Raw genomic sequence first — 14,025 nt, 5'->3', positions numbered from 1 at the left:
TGTGACTTGCCAATCTGGACTTGAGACCTGTCTGCCTTGACTGGAGATCAGTAAAGTAAAAGCTATAGGCCAGGGTGGTGATTTACAGTAACATGGCAGTGGGTGTCAGAGGTTTACAAGCGATGCATTCTGGTATATGTAGGCACTGTTCAGTACTGACACACACAAACACGCAGACACTGACCAGGCAGTCGGTGGCTCGAGGTCCAGTGCAGCCAGCAGCACAGTGTTCATTACAGCAGTCGCTGGGTTTAGGACCCCGACACCTTCTGCTGCACTGCTCTGCACACTGCAACTTGGTGACTAGGAGAGAAACAGGAAGACATTTCATTACATCTTCATCAGTGCAACTCATCAACATCAGTGACCAGATTTTTCTTTCATTTGTACAGTCAAAGACAAAAAGTAAAAAAAAAGAAGTATGCTATCTGGCACTATGGCATCTTTTTCCCCATTGAATCTTAAATAAAAGCAAAGTTGATGTCTTTAAATTTGATTTGTTTCAGACAAAATTTAAGGTAAGATGATGCACAGCAGATGAACAGTGAGAGAAAGAGATTGAAATGTGTGATGGTGATCGAGGAAGCACAAAAGATGTAGACGTGTGTATTCGAGTGAGTGTATGTAGGCTATATACATTTCTGGCAGTGATCTGGTCCTGCTGCCCAACACGAACCATTAACACACCCCGGATCACACTTCTCACCTGAAACACACACACACACACACACACACACACACACACACATCATTATTATTATTATTATTCTGTCAAACACTGAACTTAATGAGTAACTTAAACTTCAGCATTTCTCTACACACATTTATGTGTGAAGTTGTCCATCTTGAAAAGCATCCTAGGATTGCTGGATTTGTCCAGGATGTCCCACCACTGGATGGTCTCAGTGTTACACAGCAAGGGATTGTGGGTCATCTTTACTCCTCCATTCAGGATCTCTGTGAGGAGAAATCAGTGGAAACACACAAGTGAAAAGTCCATGTAAGGTTCCACGCTACAAAGGATTAATGATCCGGTTATATTTAATGAAATTTAAATTCATTTATAATTAGACGAGTCTACTCAGCAGAGTTCAGATCCCCACCAGGCAACAGACGGTGAAGCACCTACTGCAATGCCGCCACTACTGCCAAATGAAACCAGCGATTTGCAAAGTTGTGCCAACATTAACACGACCTCCACATACGTTGTCCTGAGCTGAGACAAGATTTTAAACTGGAGCAGTTGTTGATCATCTGTCTCCCCCAAGTGGCTAATTAAGAAGAGAGATAAATGAGCTGTCAATGGTCGTATAAAACGTCTCCACCAACCAGTCAAGTTACAGTTTACACCCCTGTCTGTCCACACTCATATAATGTACCACCAAAAAGTTCATCTCTGAGTCTGAACAGTTTTGCAAAGTTTGAAGAAATTCCCTCGAGGTGTTCTTGAGATATCATGTTTAAAACAACAGGATGACCTGAAAACATAAAAACATAACGCCTGTGGCCATTGAAGTATAAAAGTCTTTTTTTTTTATCTTATAGGTCCTTCAGCATGCAGTCATCGATGAGCACAAAAAATGTGGCTGATCGGTCAGATTGTGTTTGAGATGATCTGCAGACAAGCTGAGGGTTCGGAGATCACGCACGCACACACTCACACACACACACACACACACACACACACACACACACACACACACACACACACACACACACACACACAGAAGCAATCACATGATCCCCTCCATACTTAGGTCTGTTTAATAACAGACTTACATAATAAATGTACAAAAAGAAGTATTGTGTACTAAGATCTGTCAATATTTCTACTCTGCAATCTAACCTGATTTCATCATACATTGTGAAAACCACAGTCCAAGTTTCTACATGTTCTCCACCAGGCAGAGCTTCAAATGTAGAACCACAAAATGATAGAAGATCTTTTGACTTTAAGTCCAGTTAATACAGCTGGATATCAGTCTGACAGCTTTCAGAATACATCCACAGTAAAACATCTACGTCATCAGCCAAAGCTGGTATGGGTGCGGTCTATTTCCTGCTGCCAGAGTACAATCTGTTGTGTTGACTGAAGATTTTTAAATGTGTGTTTACTCCACCCACCAGGCCTGCTGCCAGCACAGTGAGGCAACATCAAATGACACTCTTCAGCAGCAATAAAATGAAATGAAGCACAAAACAATGAGAGGTCCAGGTCGAGTGTCATGATTGTCTGCTTCTGAGTGGCAGCGGCATCACAGCGTCAGCCCGGTTTCCTGACCGGGAATCAAACCCTGTGAGAGTACTGAATCTGAGCCACTAGACCATCTGTTGTCATTTTAACAACAGAGCCACAGTTCCTCTGCTGAAAGTTGTTGCATCTCCGTCTTTTCAACACATTTTTTGTTGACCAACTCGTAGTTTTTGTACAAATGATCTTTGGGATCGTTTATTCTAACTGAAGCTCAGTAACATAACATTAGTTATGTCTGATTTTCCAGTCCAAGTCCAGTTGCAAGTCTTGTCATTTTGTCAAGTCGCCCTGTACATCATATTTTAAGTGTGTGCGTGCGTGTGTGTGTGTGTGCGTGCGTGTGTGTGTGTGTATACCTGTCAGACTGCTGAGCTGCAGCTGTTTCAGCCCGCTGGTGTAGTTGAGAGTTGCAGACGAGACGTTTCTGTTGTAGTTCGACATCACCAGCAGAGCAAACTGACCCTCATAGAGGTTCTGGCCTCGGATCAGCCTCAGATTGACCAAAGGTATGTTTGCGGCCTCGTTCATGGCGATCAGAACGTAGCCGCCGACTTCCTGGATGGACTGAAGAAAGAGAAGAAGACGATCACTGAGAAATCAGTGTGATCACAACGTTCAGTCTCATCTCGTCTGCAGGTTGTGCAGCCTTATTGGTTATAATTACTTTTTAAAATTTTTTCAGCCATTCATCGAATGCTACACAGTTTTTGGGCCATGCTGATGATTTCAAACCAAACCATCTAATAATTTTTTTAACGTGTAAATGATTGAGGAAATTCCTTTCAATTCACTGCAGAGAGATAACTGTCACACAGTTTACATGCACGGTTGCATGATAGTTGCCTGTGCATGCAGCTGTGATCAGGGACTGTTTTGAGCTCCCTCTGGTGATGCCATGAAGGGCTCTGACCTGCTTAACAGCATCTTTGTGAAAAAACAACATGATTCTTTTCACAGCGTCCATGTTTGCTTATTTTTGTCTTCTGGATTTTATTTTATTTTGGCAACGGAGCTCTTCAAGGCGATGCTGTCTGGCAGATGACCATCGGTTCACAGATGTCAGAGCGACCTTGAATGCAACACAAAGAGAGTTTTGGAAAAAGCTTCCTGCTGACATCTGCAGCACCACAGGAGGAAAATGTCACTCTGACAGAATAAAGACGACTGCAGCGTTGAGCAAGTTTCACAGAAATGAACCAACGTCAACACCAACAAGGAAGGTAATCGATCTAAAACCTGATGGATGAGTGACACACAAGTTACACACCAATTCCAAAAAAGTTTGGGAATTGTGTAGAACAGAAATAAAAACAGCATGCAATCTTTTTTGACTTGTATTCACTTGAATACAGAACAAAAACAAGACATTTAATGTTCAAACTGATAAACTTTATAGTTTTTTGTAACCAGACACTCATTTTGAATCTGATTGAATTTGGGTTGTATGTTTGAAACCAAAACAAAATCAAACAGTCCAGCTGAAGCCGAGCATCAGAAACCAAACTGGACTGAAAACCAAAGCAGATTCAGGAGACAGACCTTGAGGAAGGACAGGTCCTGGTGCTCCAGGGTGTAGGTGACCTCCAGGTTCTCCAGGACCACGGAGCAGTTGGAGTACATCCTCACCATGTTGTCATAGTGATTTTCACGAGTCCCCAATACCGTCAGCTGGTTACTCATCCCCTGACACACTGATACACAGACAGACACACAGACAGTTAGAGCGGGGCGTTACGCTGCAGTTCCTCTACTGGCCACTAGATGGTGCTCATTTACTCTGGCTGCATTGAAGTGAACAGAAAAACCTTCATCTTCAGATCAGATCAGCTCACAAACCTTCGTTCTTCGTAAACGTTAATCTGCTGAACTGCTCCGTGGAGTTATTTTATCTCGACACGTCTGAATATCAGAGGTTATGTTGGTTCTGATATTTGTTGGTGATGTGTTTGATAAAATAGAGAATGAAACACACTTTGTTTTAGATCGTCCCTTACCTGAAAAACTGGTTACGCAGTAGAATCAATAAAGACTGTGATCATTTTTTGTTGAAAGACTGATCAGATTATTACAGATTATCGCAGCTCACAAAGAAAACATTTGTTGTAAGAAGTTTTTCTATCGTGTTTCTGCATAAAACATGTTCACTTCCTTTTCTTTTGTTTTAAAAAGTTGCTGTGATCTGAAGCAACAATCTACCTTTGAAGCATCAGGAAGTCTTTAGTTATCATGAGTCAGTTATTCCCATGTGAACAGTTTCAGTGGTATCATATCTTTTAAATCAGTTCTTCACCTTTCAAACTTAACTTCGGAAAAAAAAAAATCTTTTCATTAATGTCCTGTTTGTTTGACTTTTTAGTTGTAATGTTTAATTTGTTCTGTTAGGAATCTTTTTAATGCTGTTATCTGGAGATAACGAGATAATCAGCCTGCTATCAACAAAACAAAAGGCTGTTTCCTCTTATTACGTATGAAGTTTATCAGAGATCAGCGAAGCCGTGCCGCCGTGCACAGATCTCGTCTACACAACTGTAGCAACTGATTTAAGATGAAAACGTCAGATCAACAAGAAGCCACTGATCAACACATCAGGTTGTGCTTCAATCAAAGTCCTTTATGTGAAAACATGTCACAGTTTCGATGTACGTTATCGTTCTACGAAGGAACGGTGTTTCCCAGACTGTTCCTTTAAGCAGAGCTGAGGTCCATCATGAGCTGTGAGCAGTGCTCACAAACACTGATGATTTTCCCAACTGTTCTCTTCTTTATAAATAAATATCTGTTGTCATTAATGAAGTAGGTCATTTGAGCCGTGTGAGTGTGAGTTCTAATTTCATACTTTGGTTAATATGGTAACTGAAAACTAAAGTGTTGAATGTTCGAGTGTCTGACACAGCAGGAGATCAGCGTCTTTAGAGTTTCATGTTAACATCCTGTCAGGTAGAGTTCAGGTAATTCAGGCATGATTCCAGATAAAAGGTGATTAGGTGAAGTATTTTAAGAAGAAGCAGGAAGGTGTGACAGCATTTTAAAAGAAGAACGAGTTGAACAGCAGCTGCAGGACACGTCTGACTCATCAATAATCTCTCAGAGCGAGGAATGAAACCCTACAGGCTCCGAGTGAGAAACTTCAGTCAGAACCTCGAGTTTAAGAGGAAATTTAAAAGGAAAGACTGGACAGGATTTTATTTGTGACATCACAGGATGGGGAGTGTTTGTTGAGAAGATTTAACAAAGAAATCAGTTTGATGCGAGGAGGCGAGACACTCTTTCCAGGCTTTTGAGGTGACATCACCAAGTGTATAAAAACCCTGACAGCCTGCAGGTGTGTTTCTCTCACCTGTCCTGCAGGTTTTTCCTTCACACCTGATCTGATTCAGCAGGAAACACACTGCGAGATTTAAATCAACAATATATCACAGATTACTGCTTCTACCTTCTAAGTCTGAGAGAGTACGAGAATAAAGAAAAGAATAAAATACATAAAAGAACAAGAAGAAGAGTCCACCAGCGCCCTCATGAGGCCACAGAAAAACTAAAGTCTTAGACGGATGAAAAATGGAAATATTAGTTCATAAAGAAAATGATGACTTTGGTCTGAACTTGTTTCTGAAGTTTGTGTTTCTCTGGCTGCATTCCTATTGGCCAGCTCCCTGCTGTGATGTCACAAAGACAACACAGCTGCAGCCTGCGCTGATCTCTGCCTCCTGATTGGATGATGGCTCACTTTGGGGGCAGAGCCTCAGGGGGAGCGGTCCACATCTGGACACACACTCACACACACACCCAACATTTCATCACACATTTAAAGCATCGTGATTCTTTTCATGATAAAAATGTGATGATGAATGTGTGATGCTGTGATGAAGATATAAAACTTTATGATTTAAATCATTTAAACGTTTATGTTTATAATCTATATTCTCTGTCTGGCTTCATTCCACTTATTTCTCCCTGCAGTCTCTTTCTTACTTCCTTCCTCTTGTCTCCTCTGTTCCTCAGCTCCCTGTCCACATCTCCATCCCTTCTTTCTCTGTGCCTCTTCATTGAATCTGTTGAACTGACAAATCTCCAAATAAAAATGACAAAAGCTGTTTTTCCAAGGTGAAAAATGAAAACTTGAAGCTCTGAAGACGGGACACGTAAGGTGAAACTTCACTTCACTTTCTGTGTGAACACACCACCATCACACAACAAGTACAGAACGGTGGACAGACGAAAACACGACGTCACAAAATGAAAAGTAACAATGTAAATGTAGAAATATTCTTTAAAATAATGTAACAAGACAAAAAAATGTAATAAGACATAAAAGACTAAAATGATGTAACAAGAGTAGAAACACTGTAATGAAATAAAAAAGACATAATGAGACAAAAAAGAGGAAAACAGCGAACAAGACATGACAAAATCTAAAAGATGTAACCAGATGAAACATGATGGCTACTTTTTACTTTTATACTTTGAGGACTGAACTTTTTCACTTTTACTGCAGTAAACAAGCTGAATCAGTACTTTGACTTTTACTCGAGTATCTGTACTTGTACTGTGTGGACTTTGGACACCTCTGAGAATTAGTATGAAAGACAGAAGACACTGATAGTGACGACTCACAAGCTCAGCTTACACAAGTACAGACACACACACACACACACTCTTCACAGCTCACTACACACACACAGTACTGTTTGTTCAGGAACAGGTCGGATCTGTCAGATTGTTTCTTGGACGACGTCTCGGTGTGTGTTGGCACCGTTTCCTGCGGCGGCCACAGATGATGTACAATAAATACTTTTGTAATCGTTCCTCATACAGACAAATGTTTATGGTCACAAACGGCTTCACTTCATCTCTCAGCAGCTCTGCAGGACAGTTTCAGTCACAATGAATAAATCTGAGCTCAACATTTTTATAACTGATGCTTTAAAGATGTGATAAAGATCAGCTGTGGGTTTCTGTGTCAGTTTGACAGAAGTAGAATAAACTCACACACAAGAGATACAGAAGGATCTGCTGCCGTACCACCAGACAGAAGAGCAGCTTCATTCATCCTCCACTCCACCACGTCACTTTGATTTCTTCGTCTGATTATTTATTCATCCAGTCTACTGAATTTAACATTGTTGTTTGTGAGTATCAAGAAAGAAAACTGCAACTTAATTTTGTTATACAACCCTGTCATGATAAATAAACCCACCTTGTAATTACTAAATGTTCTATTTTAATCCCTTCAGTTATATTCAGACTATCATCAGGTTATTTATGATGGAAACCAGGGACATGAAGCCACAAACTGGAGAATTGTTGCTGCATATTGAGCATGAAGAGTTACAAATCAAAGTTGAGCTGCAAAGGTGCGCTCCAATGCGCTCCAATGCGCTCCGATGCGCTCCGATGCGCTGAAAGTCATGGTGCACTTTATCATGTTTTTTCTACTGGAAGGGCACTTTATCACTTTTTGTCCAGTGGAAAAACACTCCAGAGCGCATTTTATCATATCGTCTTATTCACTGAGGCAGTTTAGAGGGTAGCTGTGGTGTGAAGCCCTCAGAAGTGGACCTTTTTGTCCATTTCACTTAGCTGACTAACAAAATAGCTGTTTCCAAACTAACCAGAAGGCCATGTTCTTCTTTATTTTTCATTAGTTGTCTGACTTGCTGTCTGTGTCTCTCAGCTCTAAGCTCTTTGGTTTCAATGAAGACGTAGAATAGAGGAATAAGATTCCTCATAATGTGTGTTAGTGGATAAATCCTGAAGTCGACCTACAGCAGCTGTGTGTTGCGCTGTGATTCCTGCATGTGCATGTCAGCGATGCTCACGCCTCCCTGTTCCAGCTCAGACAGATGAACCACACATGAATCACACACAGAACAACAGGACCAACATGAAAAAACTGGATCTTTCAAATCTTCTTTATCCATCTTCCCTCTGCCTCCACGTTCCTGCTGACTCAGCCGGAGCGCAGCGAGGAAAAGAAAAGAAAAGAGGAGAAAAATCTTTGCTGTTGTCGTCATCGTTTTGTTTTTCTGATGTGGAAAATTTCCAAATCCTCCGATCTCTGCATGTGTTTGCTTAGATGAACTGTTCTAACTTTCAGGGTCAAACTGCCTCATTTATCACCGTCTGCAGGTCATCAACCTCTCACTCTCTCTTTCTCAATGTTTGCTTCATGTTTAAAGGAACAGTTCAACATTTAATATCAGTTTCATCTGTCAGTGCAAAGATATATCCAGGATGTGGTTAGCCTAGCTTAGCACAAAACTGGTAGCAGGGGGAAACTGTTAGCAAAGCTCCATCAAAACAATAAAAATAACACTTAACAACTCCGAGGTCAGTCTGATTTATCTCGACAGTTAACGAGCTAATCACCAATCAGCTGACTTTAGTTAAAAGTCGAGTCGAGAACCAGTTGAACTAAACTTTGCACCTTAAAATGAATGAATGAAATTCAGGGTTACTTGGTAAAAGTTACATCACTGAACCCACATTTGGGGTTTTTAAAAGAATAATTCAAATATATTAAGGTCTGTAGGCTTTCTGCTTTGATTAAGGGATTTTTAAAGGGTAAAAAAAAAAACACACTTATTCAAATTTACCAAACAGCATGTTTCTGAACGAGTGGCTTCCATCTTACATAGTCAGTGTTAATTGGGGTACATTAAAGTATTTTAATGGGATTTTAAACAAATAATTCACATATTAATGAAGTCAGTAAGTGTTTTAATGACAAACTCCCTAAAATTGATCAAAACAGCATGAAAGTTATTTAGTCATTTATTTGTTTAAAAAGCCAGAATTTTGAAATTAAGGTTTGGGTTTTAAAGTTGCTGCATTCAGTCACTTCATCTGTTACTCAACAAAAAAAAACTTTATTTAACTGCTGCTGAAATCATATTATTTCATTTTGACATGTTCTGTTTCCAGTAAGGTGATTTTTATCATTAATGCAAAAACCTTTACAATCAAATAATAAAAATGAACAGAAGTGTTTTGTATAAAATTTGTAATTTTCTTGACGTTTTATGACAAAGAGTCCGAACTGTTCATGTTGTTTGACACAGAGATGGAAGATACAAAATTAAAAACATGAATTTTCATGAGAACGCTGCGTCACAGGGGAAGGTTTCTGACTGGAAATGTGTTATCTGGTTTGACCTTTATTCAAGGTTTAACACACACACACACACACACACACACACACACACACACACACTTTTGTTTTCGTCGTGTTTTCAGGATGTAGAACTGAAACATGTGCAGCTGTTTCTTCTGTCAAAGTTAACAAACATTACTGAACTTTCAGGTCTAATCTGTGTCACCGTCTCGTCCACATAATTGAAATCAAAGCTCCGCCCACCGTTCTTCTCCTGAATATCAAACACTAAGAGGGAGACTTTAATCTATTTACTTCACATGATGAATCCGTCTGTGGGCGGTGAATTTCTAAATCTTTATTTCCTGGGAGTGTTGAAATAACAAATGAAGGAATCAGACTGAACATCTTGCAGACAGAGTCACCGCTGTTCTCTAAAAACTGTATCTGCTGAGTAGAGTTGTGTGATTTGTGTGTAGAATAACCTGTGTGATACTGTGTTCATGTGTTTGAACTAAATACTCAAATCTGCTCAACTTCATTTCTTCTTTCAGACCCAAAACATGTTTAATATCGAGAACAAATCTCTCACCTTTATAAATGTCATGTATTTTCATTATTTTTACACATTTACTTTAATAATTCATGTGCTGTTTTAATTGTATTCATTGTGTAAACAGCATTTCATGTTTATGTTTTTCTTTTTTACTAGATGAGTATTTATTTAAAAGCAGAGTACAGAATGAGTCGACCAAGAAAAATACTTGATATTTATATTTCTTAATAAAACCACACATCTTTAATCAAGACTGTATGAATTTCTTTGATTTGTAACAGGGCTGCTGCACTGTTAACTGCATTATTATCAAAATCACAATACGACCAAGTGCAGAATTCAAACTGCAGAATCAGAAGCAAACTGAGTTTCAAACAGCATCATGATCAAAGTCCAAGATCCTCAAATGTCTTGTTTTGTCCACAACTCAAAGACATTCAGTTTACTGTCAGAGAGGAGGACAGAAAGCAGAAAATATTCACATTTAAAAAGCTGAATGAATGATCTAAAAACATTTAACTGATTCTTAAATTAGTTGGTTTAAAATGAGTTGTGATAAAGTCAAATATAAATCTGTCACTTTAATGAAGACGACTGTTGGATGTGATGTTGGAACCAACTGACTGTTAGTTCTCAGACAGAAATACAAATCCATCTTTGTCTAAACTGTTGGGTTTGTTTGATTTTGCTGCTGTCAGTCGTTTGATGAAGAGCGATGTTTCTTTAACTGCGGAGGACAGATAATCATCAGAGCAACAGCCAATCAGAGCTCAGAGAAGAGAAAAGAATTTTTTTGGGGTTTCACAACCTGCGAGAGATGGAGGACGAGATAACATACAAACCTGTACCAGCACTGACACACACACACACACACACACACACACACACACACACACACACACACACACACACACTTTCTCCACCTCTTCGTCTCTCATTGCAACACTCATGTTCTTCAGCACTCTCTCTCTCTGTCAGAGGAATGTTCTGTGCTGTGTGTGTGTGTGTGTGTGTGTGTGTGTGTGTGTGTGTGTGTGTGTGTGTGTGTGTGTGTGTGTGTGTGTGTGTCAGTATTGAATTAGCTGTAATGAGTGAGGAGCTGCTCTTTAACACCACAGTCAGTGTTCACCATAATGACAGTCAGTCAGTCAACATGTTGTTTCTCTGCACTGAGACAGTTTGTCCACTTGTTGACAGCCTGAATCGTCCAATCAGCAGCCAGAAGAGTGGCCTGATGGACCCTCGTTACACCTACAGCAAGAAGACCTGAGTCTGAACCCAAACTAACTCCGGAGGTGGGAAGTAACTGAGTACTAATACTTTACTAAGTAGATTTTTCAGGTGTGTGTATTTATTTTTCTGACAACATTTTACATTTCGTCTGAATCTGATCACAAATATCTGAACTTTCTCCTCCTCACATTTTCTAAACAGACTCTTTACTTTAGTTTTAATGACTTTGTGGTGAATTATTGATTATTGTTATTCATCAAGACTGATTTCAACCTAAATGGACAAAACAATAAGACATAGAAAAGACGATTGACTGGTGGATCCATCAGAGGACATCACACATCAGAGAGAGACGTAACAAGACAAAAAAAGACACGACAAAGATGAAGACGTAACAAGACGAAAACACAGATAAAAGACAGATTTTAATTTAGACTAGTCGACAAGTCAAACACTCAGAAAGCAGTTAATTCAATATACTGTGTGTTTTAAGAGTCATTTCAAACCGTTCATGATGGTCTGTAATCGTCTAATCGTATTTTAAATGCTGCTGAAATGTGTTGCACTTTGCAGCGTGCGTCATGGACTCTGCACTTTAATCTACAACACTTGACAGCAGCTCATTGCATGCTTCAACTTTTCAGGCCGAAAAGAGTCTGCAGGTAAATGACGTGGTTCACCTGGTGCTGACGTTAGCTGCAGCCTGACACACAGCGTCGCTAACGTTAGCAGTGCTAGCAGCAGCATGTTACTCAAGTCAACATTGAATCTTCCTTTCATTTTCTAGATTAAAACAAACCACGCTGTCTTTACGAGCTGTCACATGTGGACCATCAGGAACACACTGGACATGAGGGGAGCGTTAACTGACATTTTACATGAACAAAATATTGATAAATAGTTTAACTGACTAGTATTTCTGGTGCCGACTAACGACGGTGGCAACATTTAATCTGCAGCCGACTAATCATACATGCATTTTGCATTGCATTGTGGGACAATAGTGTCCACAACCAAATCAAAAGAAATCAAGTGGATTTAGCGCTGACTGTTTTTAAAGTACATCAATTTGTCACTTTTAAAGCACAAAAAAACTCAAAACCAGCCTGGAGTCAGGATGAAGAATGATGACTGATGTTCATGGAGTCTAAATCATTATATGAGTATGATTTGATGCATCAGTTTCGAAGCCCCTGTTCAAGTAGTTTTTGAATATCTGAAGAGAAACCCTGTGAATTCTTCTTTTTCTCTCTTTCTTTTCTTGTCGTCTTTATTTATGCGACCCTCGCTGAAGCGGCTGATCCCTCTGAGAGTAAAGAAAAAGCTCTAAATAAAAGTACAGTCGGAGACACATACAAACAGAGTGAAGTCAGCGTCTTCGCTGTGAGGCGGCGGCTCGTTCACAGAGCAGCAGGACAAAATCAATCTTCATAAAAGATCAAAGAGGAGAGGAGAAGAAAATAGAGGAGAAGACGGAGAGCGTTCCTGCCCACGACCTTCAACCAGACAGATTTCTGTTCTTTTCAACAAAAAGGACAAAAACACAGATCTAAAGAGCCGTCAGGTCCACGAAAAGTTTATGTCTCGGTCACAACGCAGGACTTTCAAATCTCTGCGCTGTTCACACCACACAACTTTCTTGTAATCTGGAAGCTTGAAGTTGTTGTGCTTTGCTTCACACATTACAAAGATCTTTGAGCAGAAAGAATCCCAGACTGTCTGTCCTGCAAACTGCAGCCCTGATTGGAAAATAGTTTGGACACTGCAAATGAGTCCACATTTCAGATTGTTTTCACTAATCATGGACGTCGTGTCCTCCGGGCTGAAGAGGAAAAGGACCATCCAGATTGTCCCCAGCACTGACTTCAACAGACAGCAGCTGTGATGGTATGGACGGATTCAGAGAGACACATGCTGCCATCACTGACGTCTTCTTCAGAGACGTCCCTGATTATTTCAGAGAGACGATGCTGAGACACATTGTGGACGTGTTCCAACAGCGTGTCTTCATAGTAAAAGAGTTCAGGTCCTAGACTGACCTGGACCTGCAGTCCAGACGTGTCTCCCATTGAAAATGAACAGTGTCTTTCTCTCTAAAGCACAGAAACCAGCAGATTTACCCGACAACAGGCGAGTCACACGTAACTAACACTGACTGACTTCCACTTGTTTCGTTTCTACTGTTTTGCTGATAAAACCCTGAACCCTTCGGATACGATCGTTTGACAGTTCTGACAGAACGACTCAGACAGATTGATCCATAAAAGCTTGTGTTTAAAAGGATGAGATGAAAATCACTGGACTGAGTGTTTGACCTGCGTTCACTTTGCCTGCAGCTCCTCCACACAGCTGAACCTCCCACTAAAAACAGTCACATCACAAAATCAATGAGGCCTTTTGATTGTTCTGATCTGAAGCGCTCAATAAAACCTCTGACTTTAAACTGTGGTTAAGTGTTTCTATTGATCTTTGTAGAGGGAGGCAGAAAACATGATTTGACTGAAACACAAGAGATCAAACTGTGCTGCTTTAAACTGATGTGAACCTGCAGCAGCTCGACCTGGTTTACACTGAACTCACATACAGACATGATGTTGTCCTGCAGAACGCCATGACAGGAACACAGTGGCCTTGTCTCTCTGTATCTCACACACACACACACACACACACACACACACACACACACACACACTCTTCAGGAATGTCTCAATCAGCTGAGAAACTCTCGTCCTGTTGAACACACTAAGCAGCTCCACTGAGAAAATCACATTTCTCCACTGACACACTGAGACAGACAGAGTCTCACAGGGCTGGGTTAAAAAAAAAAAAAGGAGTAATTGATTGCAATCAGTTTTCCTTTACCTGGTCTGATATCGATTCATAAAATCCCAG

General features: G+C 40.3%; 1 protein-coding gene across 2 annotated transcripts in view; it reads right to left on the bottom strand.

Annotated features, from left to right (window-relative positions):
- The window catches only part of LOC146307913 (melanoma receptor tyrosine-protein kinase-like), a 31,298-nt gene that overhangs the window by 9,462 nt on the left and 7,811 nt on the right, over positions 1-14,025 (bottom strand). For both annotated transcript variants that reach the window (XM_084747306.1, XM_084747305.1), the window contains exons 2-6: positions 3,794-3,945; positions 2,611-2,818; positions 823-957; positions 638-706; positions 185-303 (exon numbers count right to left, since the gene is read on the bottom strand). In XM_084747306.1, the coding sequence (XP_084603432.1) occupies positions 185-303; positions 638-706; positions 823-957; positions 2,611-2,818; positions 3,794-3,945 (683 nt within the window). The remainder of the gene's footprint in view (positions 1-184; positions 304-637; positions 707-822; positions 958-2,610; positions 2,819-3,793; positions 3,946-14,025) is intronic.

Source organism: Lutjanus erythropterus, chromosome 21 (genome assembly GCF_056507025.1).
Source record: "Lutjanus erythropterus isolate fLutEry1 chromosome 21, fLutEry1.hap2, whole genome shotgun sequence".
Lineage (NCBI taxonomy): Eukaryota > Metazoa > Chordata > Actinopteri > Lutjaniformes > Lutjanidae > Lutjanus > Lutjanus erythropterus.
The sequence above is the reverse complement of the archived record's forward strand: the minus strand, read 5'-3'. Positions and strand labels throughout refer to the sequence as shown.